The sequence below is a fragment of the Oncorhynchus kisutch genome, linkage group LG17, assembly GCF_002021735.2.
Source record: "Oncorhynchus kisutch isolate 150728-3 linkage group LG17, Okis_V2, whole genome shotgun sequence".
In the NCBI taxonomy this organism is placed as follows: Eukaryota; Metazoa; Chordata; class Actinopteri; order Salmoniformes; family Salmonidae; genus Oncorhynchus; species Oncorhynchus kisutch.
Genome location: NC_034190.2, coordinates 58,590,427 through 58,617,451, shown reverse-complemented (window position 1 = coordinate 58,617,451; position 27,025 = coordinate 58,590,427). Strand labels below are relative to the sequence as shown.

Below are 27,025 nucleotides of genomic sequence, written 5' to 3'. Positions count from 1 at the left end.
GGGTCAGGCCCAGGATGAAGATGGACGGGGTGTGATTCTGACATCTGGTTAAACAAGAGACGAGCATGGACATTCCACAGGGGAAAGGAGGGGAAATCATTGGGGTCATAAACTGTATAGCTGGGAAGGTGACACCTACAAGGGAAGAGTATAAGATGTATTGTGAGCTTTCTAAATGTACGCACTCAGCTGATGGCATCCTTTTCCTTTTGAACAAAACAATACTCCCTCACTCCACCATTCTAGGTCTAACACACATGGGAGGCCAAAGCACAGTGGTTTCACAGAGGACTGTTATTTCACGCTTCAAAAACACATGCAATTATTTCCTCCATTGTTTGCAGACAGAACAGCAGCAAATATTTCCAATCAAGTCCAGAGAAATCCACCGAACTGCTCCCTGGACTGTATCATGGCTGCTTAATGAATCCATGTTCCAACCTCACAATCATCAGCGAGAGAGAGAGTGTTTGAGATTAACCAGATGTCCAAGGGGGCTTCACCTTGGTGACTTGTCTGTTTGTGTGCAACCAAAACAGCCTCCCTTTTGGAACTAGAACAAGATGTGGAAGACAGCCAGCTCCCCAAACAAAAGGTGGATTCTTACCAGTACGTCAGTCCTTGAGATGTGATTATAACCAATGAATTGACCACACATGGGCTGGTGAGGGACATGAATCAATTAGAGGGCAGCTAGCCAGGCAAGTCTGGAAGAGAAATAGAACCCATTCTCCTGCTGTGGGTATATGGCTGCTGTGCTGTAGATGGCTGAGGACAGTGGACGTTAGTTGAACAGTTGCAGTTAACATGTGTACGTATACTAACCCAGGGGTGGGTATTTGGAGAAGCTCTCCACGCACATTTATTTATTGGTTATTTTACCAGGTAAGTTGACTGAGAACACGTTCTCATTTACAGCAATGACCTGGGGAATAGTTACAGGGGAGAGGGGGGGGATGAATGAGCCAATTGTAAACTGGGGATTATTAGGTGACCGTGATGGTTTGAGGGCCAGATTGGGAATTTAGCCAGGACACCGGGGTTAACACCCCTACTCTTACGATAAGTGCCATGGGATCTTTAATGACCTCAGAGAGTCAGGAAACCCTTTTAAAGTCCCATCCGAAAGACAGCACCCTACACAGGGCAGTGGGGCATTGGGATATCTTTTAGACCAGAGGAAAGAGTGCCTCCTACTGGCCCTCCAACACCACTACCAGCTTTTTCACAGAGCAGTGGTTTATGTTCTCTTTGAGCTCAGCGAACTTACAGGCGATCGTGTGGCAGTCAATGACTGGGGAAAAGCCTGCACTGATTTGTCCTGGGTGGCTCAGGATAATCACCTGAGAGAGGAAGGGACAGAGAGAACAAATGAATTCATGTAAATAGGTCAATTCAATATTTCTATCAGGCTTTAGTACTGTATTTGTCTTAGATGTCCAGAGGGATGGCCTTTGACCTTGACCTGAGCTGTGAACCAAGCGGCCACTTGGGGCGGGTCAGACTTGCTGTCCCCACACATGTTCCCTCTGCGGATGCCCTCACAGATACAGTGCATTCGGAAAGTATTCAGAACCCTTGACTTTTTACACATTTGGTTATTTTACAGGCTTATTCTACAATTGGTTAAATATATGTTTTCCCTCATTAATCTACACACAATACCCCATAATGTATTACAAATAAAAAAACAGAAGTTCCTCTGTGGAGATGGGAGAACCTTCTAGAAGAACAACCATCTCTGTAGCACTCCACCAATCAGGTCTTGGTGGTAGAGTGGCCAGACGGAAGCCACTCCTCAGTAAAAGGCACATGATAGCCCGCTTGGAGTTTGCCAAAAGGCACCTAAAGGACTCTCAGACCATGAAACAAGATTCTCTGATCTGATGAAACAAAGATTGAACTCTTTGGCATGAATGCCAAGCGTGACATCTGGTGGCAGCATCATGCTTTGGGGATGCTTTTCAGCAGCAGGGACTGGGAGACTAGTCAGGATTGAAGCAAAGATAAACGGAGCAAAGTACAGAGAGATTCTTGATGAAAACCTGCTCCAGAGCGCTCAGGAACTCAGACTGGGATGACGGTTTGAATTCCAACAGGACAACAACCCTAAGCACACAGCCAAGACAATGCATGAGTAGCTTCAGCACAAGTCTCTGAATGTCCTTGAGTGGTATGGACTTGAACCCGATATAACATCTCTGGAGAGACCTGAAAATAACTGTGCAGCGACGTTCCCCATCCAACCTGACAGAGCTTGAGAGGATCTGCAGAGAAGAATGGAAGAAACTCCCCAAATACAGGTGTGCCAAGCTTGTATCGTAATATCCAAGAAGACTCGAGGCTGTAATCGCTGACAAAGGTGCTTCAACAAAGTACTGAGTAAAGGGTCTGAATACTTGTGTAAATGTCATATCTCAGTTTTGTATTTTTAATACATTTGCTCAAATGTCTAAAAACCTGTTTTTGCTTTGTCATTATGAGGTTTCGTGTGTAGATTGATGAGGGGGGAAAAACAATTTAATCTATCTTAGAATAAGGCTGTAACGTAACAACGTTTGGGGGAAAAAAGTGAAGGGTGGTGGAAGGTGTTGTAAACTCAGTATATATTTATATATATTTATTTATTTATTTCCGGCGACATACAAAAGGGGGGCCATGGGCCGCATGTTTCCCGCTAGTTGCCCATCCCTGCGAGACTAGCCTATTACTTTTGTTTAGTGTTAGAGTAGCAACCCTACCTCCTATCTTGTAGACGTCCTGCAGGGGCAGGCAGAGGGGTTTGTCTGCGGGCTGTATCGGAGGCGTGATGGTGTCTAAAGTTTCCAGGAGACTCACCCTGTTGCCATGGTTCTCCTTCCTCTCCAGCTTCCAGCTTTTGAACCAAGGAATGAGGACAGGGTGACAACACAGAGTAACAACATGGATTTATGAGAGTTGAATTTTGGAAGTTGGGGTATCAGTTGATTGAGAAACAGGAAAATGCATTTTACATGAACATGAGGACATCTTGTGGAGTATTGAGGAATTACACACTGTCTACCAACTATAGTTTGAGGGGGATTGCTCCAGCATGTTGTACCCATGCCAACCGGAGATTGGCACGAAGATCACAGCTTTAGAGTTGTAGCCATTCTTCTTGTTGTAGGCACTGACTTCCTTTTCTATCTCATCACAGCGCTTCTCACTGTAGAGCTGCTCTGTGGAGTCCATCCTGTTGATCCCTACAATGAGCTGCTTGACCCCCAGAGTGAAGGACAGGAGGACATGCTCCCTCGTCTGACCTTTCTTGGAGATGCCGCCTCAAACTCTCCCACGATCAGCAAGGCACAGTCCGCCTGTACAACACAGCAGGCATGGGGGTTGTTTAGGCTCGGTGAGATCAAAGAGTCAGGGTTTATAAGAATGGTGAGGGTGAGGAATCGTAACATTAAGGTGAGGGTTTTAACCTCCTTACCTGGGATGTTCCTGTGATCATGTTGTTGATGAAGTCTCTGTGTCCTGGCGTGTCAATGATAGTAATGTAATACACTGAGTGTACAAAACATTAGGGACACCTTCCTAACATTGAGTTGCACCCCTTTTGCCCTCAGAACAGCCTCAATTGGTCAGGGTATGGACTCTAGAAGGTGTCGGAAACATTCTGCAGGGATGCTGGCCCATGTTGACTCCAATGATTCCAACTTTGGTTGGTTGGATGTCCTTTGGGTGGTGGACCATTCTTGATACACACAAGAAACTTTTGAACATGAAAAACCCAGCAGCGTGGCAGTTCTTGACACACTCAAACTGGTGCGCCTGGCACCTACTACCGTACCCCGTTCAAAGGCACTTAAATCTTTTGTCTTGCCCATTCACCCTCTGAATAGAACATTACATGTCTCAATTGTCTCAAGGATTAAAAATCCTTCTTTAACCTGTCTCTTCCCCTTCATCTACACTGATTGATGAGGATTTAACACGTGACATCAATAAGGGATAGCTTTCACCTCGATTCACCTGGTCAGACAATAATACATGACCAAAAGTATTGGGACGCCTGCTTGTCGATCATCTCATCCCAAAATCATGGGCAATAATATGGAGTCGGTCAAACCTATGCTGCTATAACAGCCTTCATTCTTCTGGGAAGGCTTTCCACTAGATGTTGGAACATTGCTGCGGGGACTTGCTTCCATTCAGCCACAATAGCATTCGTGATGTTGGGTGATTAGGCCTGGTTCGCAGTTGGCGTTCCAATTCATCCCAAAGGTGTTCGATGGGGTTGAGGTCAGGGCTCTGTGCATACCAGTCAAGTTCTTCCACACCGATCTCGACAAAAAAATATATATCTGGACCTCGCTTGTGCACGGGAAAATTGTCATGCTGAAACAGGAAAGGGCCCTCCCCAAACTGTTGCCACAAAGTTGGAAGCACAGAATGTTCTAAAATATCATTGTATGCTGTAGCGTTAAGATTTCCCTACAATGGAACTAAGGGGCCTAGCCCGAACACTGAAAAACAGCCCCAGACCATTATTCCTCCTCCACCAAACTTTACAGTTGGCACTATACATTCAGACAGGCAGCGTTTTCCTGGCATCTGCCAAACCCAGATTAGTCTGTCGGACTGCCAGATGGTGGAGCGTGATTCATCACTGCAGAGAATGTTTCCACTACTCCAGAATCCAATGGCGGAAAGCTTTAACCCACTCCAGCCGATGTTTGGCGTAGTGCATGGTTTATCTTAGGCTTGTGTGCGGCTGCTCAGCCATGGAAACCCATTTCATGAAGCTCCTGACAAACAGTTCTTGTGCTGACGTTGTTTCCAGGTGCAGTTTGGAACTCGGTAGTAAGTGTTGCATCTGAGAACAGACTATTTTTACGAGCTACATCACTCGGCAGTCCCATTCTGTGAGCTTGTGTGGCCTAACACTTCACAGCTGAGCTGTTGTTGCTCCTAGACGTTTCCACTTCACAATAACAGCACTTACAGTTGACCGGGGCAGCTTTAGCAGGGCAGAAATTTGAAGAACTGATTTGTTGGAAAGGTGGCATCCTATGACGGTGTCACGTTGAAAGTCTTCCATAAAGGTCATTCTACTGACAAAGTTTGTCTAAGGAGATTGTATAGCTGTGTGCTCGATTGTATACACCTGTCAGCAACAGGTGTGGATAAAATAGCCAAATCCACTCATTTGAAGGGGTGTCCACATACTTTTGTATATACACTGTATGTCATGGAAAGAGCAGGTGTTCCTAATGTTTTGTACACTCAGTGGTCTCAAACTTCAACAGCGAGAAGTCAATGGTGATGCCCTGCTCCCTCTCTGCCTTCAGCTTGTCCAGCACCCACACATACTTAAAGGAGCCCTTTCCCATCTAGTGCAGAGAGATAGGGTAAAGATAAGTTAGAATGAGAAACTGTTCAGGTTAGAAATGATTTATAATTGAGTCATGGACATGTTATACCCTATAACCCCTTGTTATAATAACAGTGAATCATAGATGAAGACAGTCTCCCTCTTCATTGTGTGGTTTAGCAGAGCTGTCAAGCACTGATTATGCAGAGATACTAATCCACACTGGCCTCACCTCTACAGCCTCTTTCTCAAACTTCTCAGTGGTCCTCTTGTCGATGCCCCCACACTTGTAGATGAGGTGTCAAGTGGTGGTGGACTTCCCTGAGTCCACATGACCAATCACCACAATGTTGATGGGACTTTCTCCTTTCTCATCCTGGAATGTCATGGGATGGACTGCAGTAGAGGAAAGAATGGATATTGAACACATTAAACATGACAAATGTGACAGGGAGAACAACTAACATGAGGGGAAAGAGAGGGGGTGATACCAGATATCATATTGGAAACTCAAAAACTGTTAGTAAAGTAACTCCTTATTAGCCATGTAAAATATTTTTAGAATTAGTATGAATTCATTACAATGGTATGGTGCGCTACAATTAGAGTCCTAAAAAAAACAACTACTTAAATATTCTGCTGCAATGTGATGGGGTATCAAAGATTCATGTGTGGTACAGAGAAGTGTTTAGTCAGTGGCCTATCACTCTGACAGATACTCGTTTAATAAAAACAGTCATGTTGCTTAGTAAATGCCTCCCGAGAGAGCACCAGGAAGTTCAGAGACAAGACATACTAAGGGTAATACTTTTTGGGAGATATTAAATCAACAAATACTACACATCATAACACTCCATTAGAGTACACTGTTGAATTAACGAACCATTCACAAACTTAGTCCAAACTCATATTTAATGCCTTAAAATGGAGCATGTCAAATAAATAGACAAACAAAATAACATATCTCACATGGATGGAGACTACAGCTACACATTGTTTTATTTGATTCTGAGAAGTCAGTCATTGAGACAGACCAAAAAAAAATTGGGAGCAATTACCAAAACATGCTGATTTAATAATCACCAAGGACAAAATTACATCAAATAATGACTGTGGGAAAAAATAAGGAAAATTACCAACATTTTGCACCACTGGCAACTACAGTTTATACAGATATAAGGATGCACAATGACCATCTGGTTGGCAGTCACTGGAAGAGGTGGATGAGGTACACTACCATGAGTAGCTCTATACATTTGTTTATAACCACTTGTGACAGTTCAGAACTAAAAAAAATGACAATGAATTAATGCAAGCGTCCAGCCAGTCACATACAGTGTATTGATGGGATTTAGTAGTCCAGCATTTCTCCAAGGCCAAACAAGAGAACTTCACATAACACAAGCACTAGTACCATTACACTTATTCTGACATCAATGCAGAAGCATTGATATGCATCAGCTTGAATTGTGTCAATATTAGTAAACTGTCATGCTGGCCTCTGATCCACAGCACAGCTGAGGACTGGTGGGACGGGATGGTCCAAATATACCAGATGCTGTGACAGTATATTGATCATCATGACCGATACGATTCAGTGTTGTAGTCATCACACTGCTTTTGCGGTGTGGCTTTCAGAGATTGTGTGGCAACAGGGAATGCTACATCTTTCTAGTTGTTCTGAGAAAACACAACATACTAAAATTGCAGCTTCTGTGGGCTTAAAAGTTCTTCATGAGGTATCCTGGATACCTGTCCACAAATTCAGCATTGTCCAAATAGCTCTACAATCTATTACTTATAAAATGTCACTCTCCTGTCATTCTCTCCCTCCTCTTCCCTCCAGGCTTCACAGATGAGTCTCTCCAGTCCCAGGTCTCTCCTCCTCTCCCTGGTGTCTCCTGCTCTCTGCAGTGGATGATATCTCGAGGGCGCCTCATGGTGGCTTGGCCTACGTCCTTCTCCGCTTGGCTCCACCGGGGCTGGAGGGGTTGCTGCTGGAGTTGAGCACCTTCTCAGTGGCACGGTTCCTCTTCCTCTTGTCTGCTGCCTCCTTCCCCGGGCCGCCCTCAGCGGAACCCTTCTCTCGGTCTCTTTCTCTGTCCTTGTCTTTGCTGCCTACCCTCTCTGTCATCTTCACTGAAGAGTTGCTGCCTGAGAGAGACAAGAAGGAGAGAAAGAGAAGATGAGGGGAAGTTTTCAGGTAAAGGGAGGGAGGTTTTGCAAATGATTGACAGTTTAAAATATTCTGCATCACTCAGTCCAAGTTCCGAAATCTTCTCTCAGGTCAGTGAGGAAGGCATCAAGTGACTGCTACTACTAGGGCCGGGACAATACCAGTATCACTATATTTTTTCCATGGCAAAAATGAAAACACGAAGAAAAACAAACTCTTTGGCCCTTTAAAAACCTGCTATATGTAAAATTGTGTGCTACAGCTTAGTGCGGTTTTCCTAAAGAAGTTACATCCACTTTGTGTTTTGTTTCCTTGCCACGATACTATTGCGATACTGGTACTGTTCCGGCCCTAGCTACTACAGTGACTTGGTAGGGTATGGTGGACTCAAATTAAACCAGTTGTTATTCTAGTGTCAGGTGGTACTGTTTGCTGGGTACATCAATAAAGAGATCATGTACAATAGACCAGGGGCACAGTGGTGGATAGAGGACCAGAGTAGAGTTCAACAGACAGGTGACATTCAAATAGTCTTAAGATGAGAGAAAAGGCCGGTTCAAGAGCACTAAGTCATAGCCTCCAATTCCCATCACCACCCATTTGAAACATGCAATTATATCTTCTGTCTTATGTCATCAAATTCCATCAAAACAAAACAATATAGAACTATAGCAAAAATCGACATGCCATGCTTGAAAATGTCTTCAAAACCAAAAAAAAGTTTGAAGGAGAGAAAAAGAGAAACTGAGAAAAATACAGACGCACATTTTTTTGTGCACTAGGCGGGTGGTCACTGTAAAGAAGCCTCTGGTTATGAGCTGGTCTGTACTGGGGTCAAGCTGGAGTTTTGGAACAGATCGAAAGAGTCCTTCTGTCCATACCTCTCAAAATCCTGGCCAGCAGCCATACTGGGACTCAGACCTTTAAAAACGAGACACAAACGACCAGGGTGAGGGATGTCGCTTTTTGTGCCAAAGGAGAAGAGATGCACGGACTCACGTCAGAGAGAAAGAGGAGAGGAAGAGGGGGGCATAGGAGGTGAAACATAGCTAATGTATCTGAATGAGAGAGAACCTTCTTCATGCATGGCTGGGGGGTCTCGTTCATCTTTGAAATCGTCTTTCACGTCGTCCTCGGATACCAGTTTACCTGTTTGAGGCAGAAAGAGAGAGAGTATGGACTTTCCAGTAGTTCAGCATTTGAGTAAGTATAGTGTTGTCTTAAAAAATAGACTTTACCTTCTTTTACTTGTTGAATAATCTCGTCTGGGAGATTGAAGCTCTTCTCTGAGTTGGGAAACGGCAATATTTCAGACTCATGCTGCAGTGGACAGAATGTGTGACTTTATCATTAGTGTTCAGTGTTACATAAAAACAAAAATTACAGCTGACTGTCAATCTATTACAAATGCCAGACAAAGATCATGATGCTTTACTCACCAAGGCTGACATGTCATACATAGTTCCCAGGTGGTCCCAGATCACCTTTGATGACACTTGCCTCCCAATATTCTGGCTGAATTTATCCCGGATGCAGATCATGTGAAAGTGACGATTTACCCCTACAGAGAAAAATTCCGGACCAAGTGGTAGGTTGACAATCTGATTCAATGTTCTATAGTCAGACCATTCAAATCTAGTTATGGATCATAACAAAGAACAATATGTTGGCCAAAAGTAAAACTAGAGACAGCTAGTTTACTTCTTCTTTAGCTAGTACAATAAGCTAACGGCAGGTAAAAAAAAAATGTTTTAATTAAAGGCAAAGCAATTGATTTTGGGAAGAGAAGCTGTTTGTGTTATGATTTCCAGATGTGTATGTCAGACCGGAAGTTCAATTGGCTTGCTACCGAACGCTATCTCAGTGAATACATTTGACCAACACACTTTGAGAGAACATGCAGATGTTTAGCTAGCTAGCAAGCTAAAATTGTAAATGATTGTGTGAGTTCATTGAGATGTGTCATTGTCTGGCTATGAGTAAATAGCTAGCTGTGGATAAGCTGGCTAGCTAATTTGTTGGGGGGGTTGTTGTGATTGTGGCTCTTGTCTCGTCTTCTGCGTCACATCTCCACTACAACCTGGGGCTTTCAGGCCTACACGATCAACACACAGCTCGTTAGCTAACGTTGAGTTAGCAAGCTACCATACGGTTAGCTAGCTAACTTTATATTCTTACCTACGGGTTTGTGACCTAGCATTGCATGGAACAGGCACACCTCGACTTCTTGACTCCATACCACCGAGTCTTCGATGTGACTGATCCCCGAGTCTGCCTGTTTTTCGTCGGCTGGAACAACCTCGGCTTCCCCCATGCTGTTGTTCTCTTTCAATAACAGAAAACTGCCAGCAGGACAGAGAACAGCGCCCCTATCACTGGTAAAATGGTTATCCAACTGGGATGCGCTTTCACCCAGAGATGTTTGATACAATACATACAATACATTGATAGGCTTGCTATAATAATATCATTTTTGAAATGTATTATTTTGCATGTGCACAAACCTCGGTAAAGTAGGCCTAACATGTGTATATGTGACCAGGCTACATTTAGACAGGGCATTCCATATTTGAGGCCCTCTTCGTGAACACAAACTGGACAGATGGCATGTCTGGAGCTCTATGGTAGCCGCATGCCCCTGCTTACGGTTACAATGTTGCACTGTGTCCAGTCTAGACTCGATACATTGTATCACTCACTTTATTACCCAATGATTGCCTATGGAAAGAAGATAAGGGGCTGCCTGTACGAGCCATGTATCATCACAAGAGAGCGCTATATGACCTTGCGTCTTCTTGCTTCACCAGACTTCATTCAGCGCAGTAAAATGAAATACAATGGAATAGACACTATTGAATAGGACTACTCGTAATACGGTCGTATGATAAAATTACTATTGAACAGAGAAAAAATACTATTGAAAGAGGAGCTGCATGTCAGATGTATTGAACAATGTATAATGATTTTGTTTTCGTGCCACATTGCTTTTTATTTTAGATTGATAATTGGATATATGTCTTAGTTATGTTCGTATCCAACAGGGTAATATTATAACCTACAAAGAGTAACGAGTTATGCCAAGTGTAAAATTAACATTCATTTCCAGTCTCATGGTTGGCATTACATAAACTAACAAACAAGGTTCACTTGTAATTGGCTATGCCTACTATTGATATTATACAAGTCATTTATACGGTTTATTTTTCCGTTTCAGCTTTTTACCACAGTACATTATAATAACACAGTTTGTCATGTTCATGCCTCATTCGTGCATTTCAGTAACACACGTTAAAATAGCTCAGGAGACTCAGGACAAATCTATGGTAGATAGTAGGCTCTATTCAACAGTTGTATTTATTTCCACTCCCAGATGTAACGCGGCTCTAAATCCCCTGCAGTGCAGTGTGCACAGCTGTGGCGCTAATGTTTTAAAGCCGAGTCAGTGTGGGATTGTGTTTATGTGATAACATCGTTCCAAGGGCAGGAAAGGGCAGGCGGGCCCAGACTGAGCGGCGCCGCCGCACACCTGGGGAAGTTCAGGTTAAATAGCCTCACATTCCTCGGCGCACAGCTGATTGAAACATTAACAAACAGTAATCCGTGAGCCAGGCTGCAGATGGGCCGGGATCGCAGCCAAGAAAGGAGACTCGCTGTGTGTGAGAGAGAGATCGTGAATAGTAGGCTAAAGTTATAACTGAATATGAGAACATAAATAATATTGGATGTTGAAAATGAATAATTCTCATAATCTAAACCATTATGTATATATCATTAATATTCATTACCCACTTTTGAGGGCTATGCTGAATGCCTAGGTTATTTAAATTAGGCAGTTTTCTAGTTAAATTATAAGTAGGCCTATAGAGGTACACAAGTGTAGGTATATTATGGAAACCTGAATAGATTTTGTTGAATGCTCACTTATTAATTTTAGAATAGTTTGGATAATATCCAAGTGTTATAAGCTGTGTAAGTAACATTAAGCATATATGTAGCTCATTAACGTTGTCATACTCTGAATTAGTGAGAGTAAAGATCCATCGATTCAATATGGTAGTGAGTTGTCAGAATGACAAATGTTTTACTCATACTTGATTGCTTTCATTTATATTTGTACGGCACTGTTGAGGGAATTTGCAAGTAAGCCTTTCGCTGTACCGTTTATACCTGCTGGAAACTGAACGCGACAAATTAAACTTGTGTCAATGCAATAATTGTCATCACCTTCATAGTGCATGTTAAGCAACATACTGTTGTCTTGATTTGGTTGCTTAGTAGATCCAAAGACATGGTTCTGTTGATTGAACTCATTGTAATTGTCCATGCCTGCTAAAACGAAATATAACTGCTAAAGTTAAACCAAGGTAGTAGGCGACAGCTATCAACGTGTGTGTTGTGAATAAACAAGGTTCAAACTAAAGAATGAAGAAAAAGGAGCAGGGAACACTCATCTACCATATCTGTTTTAATAAAAACACCATAAGTACATTGTTATAAAAACAATATTGGGATCACATCTGCATCATTGTAATATACAATACAAATATAGCTCAATCTGAGAAATTTACTTTTTTTTTTTGCAAAAAATATATACATATTTTCTAGATATGACTTGAACAAAATACAGAAAATAGAAATCGAACATGGAATGAAAGATTCTTTCACATAAAGTCCCAACATGTATCAACATCTAAGAGCTCGTTAGGTTAGGATGCATTGTTGTTGATTGTCATCCTCAGGTCGACCAGCACACTTGTCTTCATGGCGCGCACCGCTCTTGGTGACAGCAGGACACCTGCTGCTTGGGGACAGCGCCGCTGACCTGACACTTCGTAGTTTCAACTCCTGAATGTCTATCTATGCACATCATGGACTTCAACTTCGTTCCACTGCTGGATGTAAGACATAAGATGCGACGACATGTCATGCATGGCTGGCAACATCGTTCTTTCTGCTAATGATTCGTTCTGTTGCTTCATTGATCAACGGCAGAGAATTCTGTCATCAGCGCATCCGTTCTGTGAAAAATAAGAGGAATGGATAATGGTAAGTTTTATGACACAGAAGTTGATTTTAGCACAGAAATATGCAGTGGTCTCATTTTACACTTGAATATGTAACGGGCCTATGGCAACAATACATTTTCTGCAATTGTTTTGTACACATACCTCCACAGAGATGCTGGCGAGTTCTGCATTGAGGGTTGTCAGAGGAGTGCGGGTTGCACCCGAGATCTGCTGCTTGCCCGGTGTGTCCAGCTCGACCTGCAGGTCCCAGATATAATCGATGACATGCTGCAGAATCTCCATCTTACTGGCTTTCTTGTTGGCTGGTAGAGTGGGCACCAGCTCCTTTAGTTTGCTGTAGCAGCTGTTCATGTCCTGCAGAAATACACTCATCTGCTCGTCCAACAGTGGGATCTTGCACTTGGAGATGGTCATACTCTGCTCCGAGAGACAACGGACCACATCCTCGGTGTTTTTCAGGGCGCAGGTAGATCCGACAACTTTCATTTTCTTATTTTGTCGCCTTGAAAAGCAAAAAAATACAACAAAGAATAGGTAAATACCTGCTAGTTCTGTTAGAAAAGTTCAGGTGATTATCCTCGTGAGCGTTTCAAGAGTTAAGTTTGTAGCCTACTTGACAGTTTGTGGCGGAGGTGAACTCGGGCTGAATTTATCTTTCCAGAGAGTTCGGGGAGTGACCAAAGCGAGAACATTTGAAGGGTTGAACCAATGAGAAACTCCCAGCTGCAAGGGAGGGGCGGGCTTCCAGTCCTCTCTCTACCAATAGAGATCGGGTGTTATCAATCTTTACAATCTGCTAAATGATGGTGTTACAAATGGAAACAAATGTGTGCTTTTTTTTCATGGTGTCCTGTGTGGGAACCCAGCTGTCCGTCGCCCGCGGACTTTGCAGGTGTAGAGACCGCCCGGAGACATGGGTGGGGGGCATATTCATGAAGAATGCTGCAATTACTAGATGAATAGGTTTTTAATTGTAGCCTTAACTGAGTAGACCGATTGAACTCAATCATACGGTAAATGGCCAGACCTGTCACAACAATATAGTTTTTTAAATTGGTGATTTCTTTATATTTTTTAAATTCCAGTTCATTTATAATCTCGATGAAATAGAGTAGCCAACCTAAACATTCTGCTCATTCCAGCTGTGCATAATCATTTCCTACCCCAAAGTGCTTATTTTTTTATTTGCTTAAGTATAAATATTACGTTTTATCAAATGGAAAAGTGCATAATAATATAAAATCGTATTATAAACTAAAGTTGCATCACAATATGGCCGTTCAACAAAGCGTATCCAATATAGACAAAGGAATCAACTAATTTGGCTGCTTGATTTGTATTTTATTTCACCTTTATTTAACCAGGTTGGCCAGTTGAGAACAAATTCTCATTTACAACTGCGACCTGGCCAAGATAAAGCAAAGCAGTGCGATAAAAAAAAAAAACAGAGTTACACATAGGATAAACAATCGTGCAGACGTGCAGACACGATTGCAGACACGATAGAAAAATCTGTATACAGTGTGTGCAAATGAAGTAAGGAGGTAAGTCAATAAATTGGCCAATAGTGGCGAAGTAATTACAATTTTGTAGTATTGTATGCAAATTATGACTTGAATTGTAGGATAAAAAGTTTAAATCTATTAAAACGTGCATTTCATTAGAAGACGAATCTCATGGATCCACATAGCTTAGCCTATGCAATAAATCTCTTTCAATTTACAAATAGCATATTTCACACATTAAGCCTAAACCCTCCCGTTCCTCTTAAATTAGTCTTCCAATGAATCATTTTACAGATTCTTTCACGTGTTCCCACTGTGAGTGCGGCATTGAAATAGCATTGCTCTGCTCTGAACTGAATCTTCCCCAGATTGTCCAAACAAGCCGAAGCAGACTGGCAGGCGCCAGTGCCATGACGTCACCCATTCATGAAGTCCCTGACGGCTGTCAACCTGGCGCCGCGCGGGCGGTGTCCATGGAGACCGCAAACAACGGGCTTGCACTCCCCCATTCACCTGCGCAGCGCAAACCCTGAGAACTGGCTGCCCAAGATCGGCATTCATTTTCATTTATCAAGTTAAACCACTCTGAAGAGATTACCGCCCCACACCTGCAAACTGCCATTGTCACTAGCTTGCTCAAATTCCAAAGGCTAGTGAAATAAAAAGGACAGAAGGCTTTGAATTTGCATTGATAGTTCCTGAATTCCTTCAGTTAGGTCCGCCCCTTAATTTGTCTAATAAAATTCCTCAAGTAAAACGTTGTATCCAGGCATAGGCTACATTGTATCTTTCACACATATATAAAACAAATTACAATGTTGCTATTTCAGTGTCCCCCTCTGTCTCTGGCTGGCTGTAGAGTCCACCAGAATGAGATGTCTGCATGATAAAAAATAAAACAAATACTTGGATATTGTGCTGTTTGCAACAAACTTGCAATTCATTTGGAGACAGAGAACCAAACAAGAGAAGCCATGAAAATACAAAGTGAAAACTGAGAAAATTGTTAGCAAAAGAAATCTGTGGTTTGAAAGGGTAATTCACCATGTTAAAATATGTCATGAGAAACATCTTTTTTTAACCAAACATTGCATCCTTATAATGTGCGTGTAATTGATTATGGAAGTGTAATTAATATGTCAGGTTTTCTCCCCTGGACAACCCTCTTTTAAACAAATTCCCTGCTTTTGCTTATACTAGTTGTGTAAAACTCTTCTTCACCAGCATGCAGAGAGAGCTGTGCCTGAGGAGAGTGACATCCTGTTCTTCCTCCGTCCTATTTCGCAGGTCATGTTGGGGATGGGGAGCGCCAGTGGTCTGAAACAATGGGAGTGCAGAGCAAGGATTGTGGGGGGAAATCTTGTCTGGGGCCAGTGAGTCTGGAGCGCCCCTCTGCTCTCTCATCCAGCTTTTGTTCAGCTGCAACAGCTATCAGCACTTCCTACTGACACCAACAATAACTCCACACAGCTGGGCCCTTTTAATCTTGTTTACTGCACATCAAGGGGGGGGGGGGGGGGGACAGAGAAAAGTGATACAGATTAGATCCTGATTTTAACTGACAGAGAGGAGGTTCTTTCTGTAGTGATTCATTACAACTGGCTACTACTAATTGAGGTGTAAAAATGTTTTCTCACTCTTCTCTCTCACTTCCCTGTTGTTGGAGCCTCCCAGATTTGTTGTGACACACTGTGGTTTGGAAGCAGTTGGTTGTTAGTTGAATTATATGAATTGTCAGTGGTGGAAATGTGGGGACTTTTGATCTCTCAACCTCTTTATTTCCGTTTTTTTTTTTTTTTGAGGGAGTAACGCCCGGCTGCACACTGTGGACAGGAAACAGAGAGCAAGAGAAGCTAAAAGTATCCACCATGCTTCCCAGCCGAAACAGTTCAGAAGAGTTTGTGCATATATTCTGACAACATTTTGTGAGGTTTTGGACTTTTTTTTGGGCTGTTTGGGCACACAAATGTTTTTCTGGAGGCAAGCTGAAGTTCAGAGCCGAAGTCTGCGCCCCTTCGCCAGTGATTGTTCAACAGTAGGGATTCTTCAGTAAAGTCTATGTTGTCATTCAACTCTTTTTCATGCACATTTTTTCACTGAGAAATACTGCACCAAACATCTTAGTTAGATGTAAAATTGCGCTACTAAAATCTCCTCTGCAAGTGATTACTGGGTAAGGCTTCTCAAAATGGACAAACTTTACTGCCATTTTCTCTCCTTATTTCAAGCAAGGTAATAGGCCCTTCCTGTTGCATAGACTTATCTAGCTCCTTATGTGCTGAGGGACTTGTTGTGGTGTGCTGTGCTGGGGGTACAGGCACGGATGTCTGATGTACAGAGTGACATACTGTAGGGCTGCTGGGGATGAGTGTGTGTTTGAAGTCATACGGTAATATATACTGAGTATACAAAACATTAATAACACAATTTTGATGGCAGCCACAAAAAAAAATCAGAAATCATCATAAGCGACCACAGTGGCTCGTGGGACTGCGTACCCACAAACCCCTTGACAGCGAAGAGAGAAAATGGAAGTTTTAGAGATAATATCTTGCAATTCTACACATATTGACATGGGACGTAGAGAAAATGTTGCTATTTTATGACTTATTTCATGCAATTCTACTAATTTTGCCATGGGGTGGAGATACATGTCTGCAGTTTCTAGTATGATATCTGAGGGAAAGTGACAAACAAAATAAATTAATTAATTTAAAAAAAAATATATATATATATATACAGTACCAGTCCAAAGTTTGGACACACTCATTCAATGGTTTTTCTTTATTTTTACTATTTTCTACATTGTAGATGTTATGCCCTGACCTTAGAGATCCTTATTTATTCTCTATGTTTGGTTAGGTCAGGGTGTGACTCGGGTGGGAGAATCTATGTTTTCTATTTCTTTGTTGTTTTTGCCTAGTGTGGTTCCCAATCAGAGGCAGCCTTGTCTCTGATTGGGGATCATATATAAGTTGTGATTTTCTGTTTGGGTTTTGTGGGGAGTTATTTTTTGTGTAGTCTCTGTTACCTGACAGAACTGTTCGCTTTCATTTTGTTAATTTGTTTGAGTGTTTTTTGATAATAAAAAAATCATGAACACTTTTCACGCTGCGCTTTGGTCCACTCCTTCCAACGACAGGCGTTACAGTAGAATAATAGTGCTGACATCACAACTATGAAATAACACATATGGAATCATGTAGTAAGCAAAAATGTGTTAAACAAATCAAAATATATTTTATATTTGAGAATCTTCAACGTAGCCAAACTTTGCCTTGATGACAGCTTTGCACACTCTTCTTCCATCCTTGAGATGTTTCTACAATTTGATTGGAGTCCACCTGTGGTCAATTTAATTAATTGGACATGATTTGGAAAGGCACATACCTGTCTATATAAGGTCCCACAGCTCACAGTGCATGTCAGAGCAAAAACCAAGCCACAATGTCAAAGGAATTGTCCCTAGAGCTCTGAGACAGGTGTGTGTCGAGGCACAGATCTGGGGATGGGTACCAAAACATTTCTGCACCATTGAAGGACCCCAAGAACACTGTGGCCTCCATTATTCTTAAATGGAAGATGTTTGGAACCACCAAGACTTTTCCTAGAGCTGGTCGCCCAGCCAAACTGAGCAATGGGGGAGAAGGGCCTTGGTCAGAGAGGTGACCAAGAACCCGATGGTCACTCTGACAGAGCTCCAGATTTCCTCTGTGGAGATGGGAGACCCTTCCAGAAGGTCAACCATCTCTGCAGGACTACACCAATCAGGCCTTTATGGTAGAGTGGCCAGATGGAAGCCACTGCTCAGTAAAAGGCACATGACAGCCCGCTTGGAGTTTGCCAATAGGCACCTAAAGGACTCTCAGACCATGAGAAACAAGATTCTCTGGTCTGATGAAACCAAGATTGAACTCTTTGGCCTGAATGCCAAGCGTCACATCTGGAGAAAATTCCTACGGTGAAGCATGGCGGTGGCAGCGTCATGCTGTGGGATGTTTATCAGCGGCATGGACTGGGAGACTAGTCAGGATTGAGGCAAGGATGAACAGAGCAAAGTACAGAGAGATCCTTGATGAAAACCTGCTCCAGAGCGCTCAGGACCTCAGACTGGGGTGAAGGTTCACCTTCCAACAGGACAATGACCCTAAGGACGACAACCCTAAGGACACAGCAAAGACAACGCAGGAGTAGCTTTGGGTCTCTGAATGTCCTTGAGTGGCCCAGCCAGAGCCCGGACTTGAACTTGATCGAACATCTCTGGAGAGACCTGAAAATAGCTGTGCAGCGACGCTCCCCATCCAACCTGACAGAGCTTGAGAGGATCTGCAGAGAAGAATGGGAAAAATTCCCCAACTACAGGTTTGCCAAGCTTGTATCATCAAATCCAAGAAGACTCGAGGCTGTAATCGCTGCCAAAGTTGCTTCAACAAAGTACTGAGTAAAGGGTCTGAATACTTATGTAGATGTCATATCTATGTTTTTTCTTTTTAATACATTTTCAAAAATGTCTAAAAACCTGTTATAGGGTATTGTGTGTAGATTGTTGAGGGGGAAAAACTATTTAAGCAATTTTAGAATAAGGCTGTAACCTAACAAAATGTGGAAAAAGTCAAGGGGTCTGAATACTTTCCGAATGCACAGTTTATCCACTGACTGTACAAAACATTGAGGAGACCTGCTTTTTTCAATGGCATAGACTGACCAGGTGGTGAATCCAATTGAAAGCTATGATCCCTTATTGATGTAACTTGTTAAATCTACTTCAATCAGTGTAGATGAATGGGAGGATTTCTAAGCCCTGAGACAATTGAGACATGGATATGTGCTATTCAGAGGGTGAATGAGCAAGACAAAAGATTTAAGTGCCTTGGAACGGGTTATAGTAGTAGGTGCCATGCGCACCGGTTTGTGTCAAGAACTGCAATGCTGCTGGGTTTTCATGCTCAACAGTTTCCCGTGTGTATCAAGACTGGTCCACCACCCAAAGGACATCCAGCCAACTTGGCAAAACTGTGGGAAGCATTGGAGTCAACATGGGCCAGTGGAATCCTGTCAACACCTTGTTGAGTCCATGCCCGACGAATTGAGGCTGTTCTGAGGGAAAATGGGGGGTAGGGGGGTGCAACTCAATATTAGGAAGGTGTTCCTAATGTTTGGTATACTCAGTGTATTGTATATTAGACTGACCTTGGGGAAAATCCTTTATTCCTAATGCTAGCCTGGCTGACACGTGACCCACTTGACTGCCCAGCAAGCTGTGACATTGAGAGCTGGTGTCAGCCAGACTAATCTCATGCTTGCTAATCATATCTGCATATTATTTATTGTGGATGTCTGACTTTCTCACTCCATAATTGGTCAAAGTTCAACCCTAGCTGTGACATTACCACAGTTTAACCTCTGTGTACAGTATATCAACATGTCAGTAAACAGCCGTGACAGAGCTGTTAGGCATAAAGATGCGTTTTGAGGCATGTCCCATTTAGCTGAAAGCTACATCTGTGGTTTTCCTTTTCTCACCATTCCTTCTTGACTGATAACATCTCTTGTGAGCAGGTGTGCTGAGAGTTCCGAGGGGGTGGGGCCTTGAGCCTCGCCCATGGCCAAACTGAGGCCCTGGGAACCTGGACTTGGTGGAGACAGCATTAACATGCTGGCATTACTCACTTCGGTTTTAGCATATTACTCTGACTGAGCAAATGTCAAGTCTTCTTAGCGCAAAGTTGAACATTGTAAATTCTGTGCAACTTCTGGCGTACAGTTACTATGAGCACTGAGGCTGTACCCGCTTTAAGTTACATTTTCAACAGTGGCCAAGTAGGCTACTTTGGCTATTTCGTAATCGTAATGTGAGTGGCCTACCATCAACAACAATGAAGAAAAATGCATCCCATAACATGTTTACATGGAAATAGCTGTTCTGTCATTTAGCCTATAGGAGCAGCGAACGTGTGGTGTTCACTGTAGGCCTACATTCCATGACACTTTTGAAAAAACATACAAGGCTTGACACTAACCTGTTTATCCACTTGTCCTTCAGACAAGGAAGTGACTGAAAATGTTGTGTTGTTTGATGCAAGAACCCATTGTACAAAATAAAATGCATTATTATTCCCATGCCATTATTATATAGAATCAGACAGATTATTCTACCCTCTGCCTATTGGCTACATAGTTTCATCAAGACCATCTCAAAATACAACACTGCCCCTCTAAGACAAAAAAAAGCTCTTTACCTGACTTGCTTTTCAAAGATGTCCAGAAATGCACACATTTTGTGCTCTTGTATGAAGCAATCACTCACCCATTTTTGACTAGAAATGAGCTAAAACAGGGCTAATAACTCACTAACCAGTGAAGAATACGAACAAATGTGCACACGTGGCCACATGCAGCTCTCGCTTTGATCTCAAAACAACCACATCTACCCACAACCGCTCATGCTCTAAACATAGTGTAGTTTAACCTCTTGGTGTCCCTTCCACATGATGGTTCAGCTAACGTAGGCTAACGCTATTAGCATAAGGTTGTAAGTAACAAGAAAATTTCCCAGGACATAGACATATCTGATACTGGCAGAAAGCTTAAATTCTTGTTAATCTAACTGCACTGTCCATTTTACAGTAGCTATTACAGTGAAATAATACCATGCTATTGTTTGAGGAGAGTGCACAATTTTGAACATGAAAAGTTATTAATAAACAAATTAGGGACATTTGGGCAGTCTTGATACAACATTTTGAACATAAATGAAATAGTTCATTGGATCAGTCTAATACTTTGCACATACACTGCTGCTGTATATATATATATATATATATATATATGTATTGCAACTGGGCTGGAATAATACATTATGGTCTTTCTCTTGCATTTCAAAGATGATGGTACAAAAAAAATACAAAAGAACGTTTGTTTTCTTCTTTGTATTATCTTTTACCAGATCTATTGTGTTATATTCTCCAACATTCCTTTCACATTTACACAAACTTCAAAGTTTCTCCTGTAGAGAAATCTCTTGTACAGTTAGTTTTGCATAAGTCTTGCATAGTTCGTCTTGTTTTCGTATGTTACATTGAAAGTGGCTAATATGGCGTTAATTTGAGCACAATTCCCACAGTAGAGCAAAAAATTGATGGTGTTAAGTAAAGGGGAACACTTCTTCTCTGCGTGGGCTGATGCTACGCACCAGCACACAGTGCAGCTTGGAGGGGGATGTGCCACACTGGGGGTCTATGTTCCCCAGGTCAAACTGAGATGGACACCAGCCATTGACATCTGGTGTCAGAAACGCATTGTGATGGTCATTTAGGTTAGGGTCAGAAGATTATAAGGGCTTTCAAGATCTCAATCTTCAATAAGCCTTTCACATTTCACTTCAACTATCCGGTGTATGTGACAATAAAACATGTATTGTTATTATTTGAATTTACATTTTTAATAAAAGGTCTGCAAATATAGGACAGGATGTGAACATAATACTGCATAGCTTTCTGTCTTTACAGAGCATTACTCCCTGTGTATATCAAATAGAATAGTCTCATCCAGGACAATTTCTTGGTCTGCATTGATATTAATCTCTGTCCCAAAATACACTCTGGTGTGAATGACAGGACATAACAGGAATCCACGGCTCCCTAACCAGTTAGTAATTTGTATTACGTAAATCAGTAGTTACGTATAAGCCAGACACAGAAGTGTAAATTAACAAATTTCAACTACTCTCGTTATTGTAATTGAGTATCTTTTCTGAGTACTTGTTTTTTTTTAGAGTATATTTCAAAGTCAGTCATTTTACTTCTACTTGAGTAAACTTTCAATAAAGTAACAGTACCTCTACTTGAGTAGGATATTTCCGTACTCTTTCCACCCCTTGTGAGTGAGTGAAAGAGAGAGTTTGTGAGTACTGAAGTACAATATATTAAAGTCTGACAACTTTATTTTTAATGCACTTTATTTTGTATTTCATTTTTATTGATCAACAAATAGAATTGATTTTAATGTTAGATTTATTTTCAAAGTTTAATAGTATATTTTTGACAAATCTAGTATATTTTTGACTTCGTTCCTACTATACATACATTTTCTCTCTTCCTTTTTCAATGGAATGCATGGAAAAGGTCATGTGTAACAACGTTCAGGTAACCGTAGCGAAATGAGCTAATTATCAAAGTCAATGTTTTTATTTTAAAAGTAACTAAATTACTTTTACTTTTGAAAAGTACTTTTTAAATGAGTTACTTTGTACTTTTACTTGAGTTTTTTTTTTCACGAGTCATTTTACTTCTGCTTGAGTAAAATGTCATTAAAATAACAGTACTTCTACTTGAGTGGGAAATTTCAAGGTAAATCCTCAAAAGGAACATGTATTATGTTCAATCTTATCATTCACGCAAAGTTTAGACTTGAAAAAAGTTCTGTCAATTTGAGTTCTTCAGAAATCTGATATGCTTTAGAATTGTGCATAAATGCCATGGTGTTATGACATTAGATGCCATCTTCAGCTGAATTTGATGCCATTTTAGCCTGGTAACCAGTTTGTTTGAGTTATTATTCCACTCCTAGATTTCAGGCTAATGCCATTGTCAGCGTGTAGATTATAGGTTTCCACTGAGCCCTGAGAATCAACATGCAAGCAGCAGGCTGCCCTCTGAAAGGCAGCTAATGAGCATCCTCCTGTGGCTGTGCTGTGACCCTTGACCCCTGCCACCCATCTCACTGATGCGGTCTTAGTGGGTCAAGCCCAGTTCAGACACACACAGCACAGCACTTCGCCCTCACCCCCCGAGAGCTGTGTGATGCAGGATATATTATACTTGGGTATGAGAAAGTATGCAGCACCAACTTTCCCCCCACTATGGCACTCACTCAGGCATAATACAAAAACCATTGTCCTTTTACATTGTCACCTGGTCTTCCCAGGGTGCACCCTCTCTCCCCATGGTGCCTGGTTCCACAGGGCTGCCCCCTCTCTCTCACACCCAGCGGGGCGAGGCTTTGGTTGTGGCAGTGGCCACAGCTTGAGGGCCCTGAGCACCAGGGTCCAACAACCAGCCTGGTTCCCACACACACTCTCAAGGCCCTTAATAGCTTCTAATTAGCTTGCCATCTGCTAGTGACAGTGCACCAATGGCACGCAAAGATCTATTGAGAGCATAGACATTGTGCAGTGGGATCCTTTCCACTCCAATGGCAAATGCTTGGAGAAGCCCAGGACCTGAGAGCCATACATAGTCAGGGCCCACACAATAGGAGACACTGTTATAGCTTGTAGCAAATCAAATAATGTCTGGGGCTTTTATAATGCTCTGGACAGCCCTGCCCAACCTACCCCTCTGCTACTTCTCTCTGACCCCCTCCTCAATCACCCCAGCATTAGCTAAAGCCCTGACTCTTCCTTCAGTCAGTGCATATCATGTTATATGCAGTGGAATGTACCAGACAGACCTGGCCTCATCTACATGTTTATAAGTTGTTACCAGTTCCTCCATTGCAGCTTCTGGTGGCATGTATGGCACTTCAAACCCATTAGTAATATTGTGCTCAAGAGTAACAGGTGGATAAGAAGTTGGAAGTCATCTTATGAGCAAATAATTGTCATTGTGGACACGGCCCTCTGTGGCTCAGTCGGTAGATCGCAGTACTTGCAATGCTAGGATTGTAGGTTCAATTCCTGCTGAGGCCAACCATATGAAAAATGGATACATGCCTGATTATAAGTTGCTTTGGATAAGATTATCTGATAAATACCATATATTAGATGTAGAGGTCTTGTAAAGTGGTACCCTTCCATTGATGCAAGTTGCTTGTAGTTATTCAGCCCTACTGCTAAACATGCTAATTCCTACTGCCATTGAGTTGAAAAGGGAGGGAAAGAATTCCTTTCTCAAAATGCTCCTTTTCATCCACAGCTCTATTCTGTTTTTGTTAGCAAACGCTCCTTTGAAATTGAAACATCCCTTTCAATATCCACAGATGTGAAGTGGGAGAGGAACGGTTTCAAAATCAGAGCTTAAAGATGTTCTTATTTTTATTAGGTAAGAAGTTCAAAAAATAAACAAACTCCAACCAAGCTTTAAATATTTAAAAAATACTTCCATAAACAGAATACTCTTAGTTTCCCAAAATGTGACAACAGATTTGTCTGGGGTAAGTGACTCTGGAGACTAATTTACACTGAGACAATGATCCTGGTCTAACAAGGCCCCTTTTTAACAACTGTTTTCCCAAACACCCCCAGATGAGCTCAACAATGAGGCCGTGTCTCTTCTGCTGCACCCATAGAAAGTCCCCGGGAAGTGCAGTGGTGTGCAGGGGCTTCCCTTTAGAGGGACCAGCTGTTCACAGCTGGCCAACGGCACCACAGCGCCTCATCCTCAACCAGCCTGAGATTAACAGCCAGTCGACAGCTGTCACCTCCTAAAGAGACAGGGAAGGAAAGATGGAGAAAGAGAGGGAAAAGGATGAAGAGAGACAGATAGAGAGGCCTCCCCTCTCATCACATTCTGTCTCAGTCCTCCTCTGGAGAAAAAAGGGAATTGCCCATGTAGAGAGCACCAATAAGCTATAACTGGGGAGGAAGGTAGCCTAGTGGTTAGAGCATTGGGCCAGTAACCAAAAGGTTGTTAGATCAAATCCCTGAGCTAACAAGGCAGTTAACCCATTGTTCCTAGGCTGTCATTGTAAATAAGGATTTGTTCTGAAATGGACATGTCAAGTTAAATAAAAAAGTTGTAACTGCCCCTGTGCTCACCACAATAGTACTTTAGTGTTCAGATCTTTTGAATAAACCCCCTTAAAACCCCACAGTTGATCTGCTCACTCACACGCAGAGCAAACAACCTTCATCCAGGCTGACCTACGTAGCTAGAATTTTTACACATCATCCATTTAATCAGCAGGACACACATTACACTGGCAATAGGTGACCTCGCCCAACCTCCACAAAAAGCACCAAGTATCCCACCAGGGATGGGAATCAGTGGTCCGTGTTTAGTTGGGCCATAGAACAGGTGTTTTAAGGTTCTAGACACAAGAAAGCCTTCCCCTTGAGAAAAGACTGTTGCAGGCTGATAGGTAGTCTGTTGTAGCTCTGGATACTGTGGTCTCTCTGGATACTGTGGTCTCTCTGGATACTGTGGTCTCTCTGGATACTGTGGTCTCTCTGGATATTGTGGTCTCTCTGGATATTGTGGTCTCTCTGGATACTGTGGTCTCTCTGGATACTGTGGTCTCTCTGGATACTGTGGTCTCTCTGGATACTGTGGTCTCTCCAGATACTGTGATCTCTCTGGATATTGTGGTCTCTCTGGATACTGTGGTCTCTCTGGATACTGTGGTCTCTCTGGATACTGTGGTCTCTCTGGATACTGTGGTCTCTCTGGATACTGTGGTCTCTCTGGATACTGTGGTCTCTCTGGATATTGTGGTCTCTCTGGATACTGTGGTCCCAGGTGCTCTGGCAACCATACAGATCACACTCTGTGATCTGGCATTCACTCTGACCTTCCTGTTGCTGAGAACGGCCATACACACACACACACACACACACACACACACACACACACACACACACACACACACACACACACACACACACACACACACACACACACACACACACACACACACACACACACACACACACTCCTCAAACAGACTGAAACACCAGCCGTAGGTACACTGGGGTGTGTCCCAGGATGTGGTGAGGCTGCAGGTGTGAGTGGGTTGGGCATGCTGCAGCGCTGACAATAGACCCACATTGTGCCTGTTTGTTATCGCTTCTCATGTCACTGCTGTTGTTTTGTATTTTTTTGTGTCTTTTTTTTTTTTACAAACATGACCTGGCTGGGCAAAGTGTTAAAACGGCCACCACACAAAAACAAAGCTGAAACGCTCTATAATGAGGCCATGGGAAAACACAGTGCTATTGTAGGCTGGTGCAGGGCCACCTGCCCAGCTGCTGTATGGGCTGCTTTGTGAGGTGACTGGACCTCAACAATGTGCACAAAGCCCCACCCTCCATACAAACCCTGGGAACAGACAACAGGTGTTTAGTCCTGGCCAGTCGCCTGCATCATGGGTACATAGTACATAGCAGACAGCACACGGAGGGAGGGAGAGAGAGAGAGAGAGAGAGAGAGAGAGAGAGAGAGGGAGGGAGGGAGGGAAAGAAAGAAAGAAAGAAGAACCATAGGGGGCAGGAGAGGAACAGGGCCAGTGGGGGAGATAGAGACCATAGGGGGCAGGAAAGGAACAGGGCCGGTGGGAGAGATAGAGACCATAGGGGCAGGAAAGGAACAGGGCCGGTGGGAGAGATAGAGACCATAGGGGCAGGAGAGGAACAGGGCCGGTGGGAGAGATAGAGACCATAGGGGCAGGAGAGGAACAGGGCCAGTGGGAGAGATAGAGACCATAGGGGGCAGGAAAGGAACAGGGCCGGTGGGGGAGAGATAGAGACCATAGGGGCAGGAGAGGAACAGGGCCAGTGGGAGAGATAGAGACCATAGGGGGCAGGAAAGGAACAGGGCCAGTGGGAGAGATAGAGACCATAGGGGGCAGGAAAGGAACAGGGCCAGTGGGAGAGATAGAGACCATAGGGGGCAGGAAAGGAACAGGGCCAGTGGGAGAGATAGAGACCATAGGGGGCAGGAGAGGAACAGGGCCAGTGGGAGAGATAGAGACCATAGGGGGCAGGAAAGGAACAGGGCCGGTGGGAAAGATAGAGACCATAGGGGCAGGAGAGGAACAGGGCCAGTGGGAGAGATAGAGACCATAGGGGGCAGGAAAGGAACAGGGCCGGTGGGAGAGATAGAGGCCATAAGGGCAGGAGAGGAACAGGGCCAGTGGGAGAGATAGAGACCATAGGGGGCAGGAAAGGAACAGGGCCAGTGGGAGAGATAGAGACCATAGGGGGCAGGAAAGGAACAGGGCCAGTGGGAGAGATAGAGACCATATGGGGCAGGAGAGGAAC

The 27,025-nt window shown here is 43.0% G+C and overlaps 2 protein-coding genes and 2 pseudogenes across 3 annotated transcripts; all 4 read right to left on the bottom strand.

Annotated features, from left to right (window-relative positions):
• Nucleotides 1-1,193: 1,193 nt before the first annotated feature.
• LOC109907008 (elongation factor 1-alpha 2-like) lies at nt 1,194-6,149 on the bottom strand (annotated as a pseudogene).
• LOC116352878 (elongation factor 1-alpha 2-like) lies at nt 2,911-3,698 on the bottom strand (annotated as a pseudogene).
• An 86-nt stretch (nt 6,150-6,235) lies between the features above and the next one.
• Nucleotides 6,236-9,881, bottom strand: mrgbp (MRG/MORF4L binding protein). 2 transcript variants are annotated; one of them, XM_020506340.2, is made up of 6 exons: nt 9,696-9,881; nt 8,957-9,078; nt 8,756-8,837; nt 8,592-8,666; nt 8,283-8,438; nt 6,236-7,495 (listed from the first exon to the last, which is right to left on the bottom strand). In XM_020506340.2, the coding sequence occupies exons 1-5, from the start codon at nt 9,829-9,831 to the stop codon at nt 8,329-8,331; spliced, it is 525 nt and encodes a 174-aa protein (XP_020361929.1). In that variant the 5' UTR covers nt 9,832-9,881; the 3' UTR covers nt 6,236-7,495; nt 8,283-8,328. The 2 variants fall into 2 exon arrangements, with proteins under 2 accessions (XP_020361929.1, XP_020361928.1); XM_020506339.2 differs by lacking the exon at nt 8,283-8,438 and having other exon boundaries at nt 9,696-9,878.
• Nucleotides 9,882-11,967: 2,086 nt separating this feature from the next.
• Nucleotides 11,968-13,164, bottom strand: LOC109907999 (DNA-binding protein inhibitor ID-1-like). Its single transcript, XM_020506341.2, has 2 exons — nt 12,686-13,164; nt 11,968-12,535 (listed from the first exon to the last, which is right to left on the bottom strand). The coding sequence occupies exons 1-2, from the start codon at nt 13,028-13,030 to the stop codon at nt 12,500-12,502; spliced, it is 381 nt and encodes a 126-aa protein (XP_020361930.1). The 5' UTR covers nt 13,031-13,164; the 3' UTR covers nt 11,968-12,499.
• Nucleotides 13,165-27,025: the final 13,861 nt, after the last annotated feature.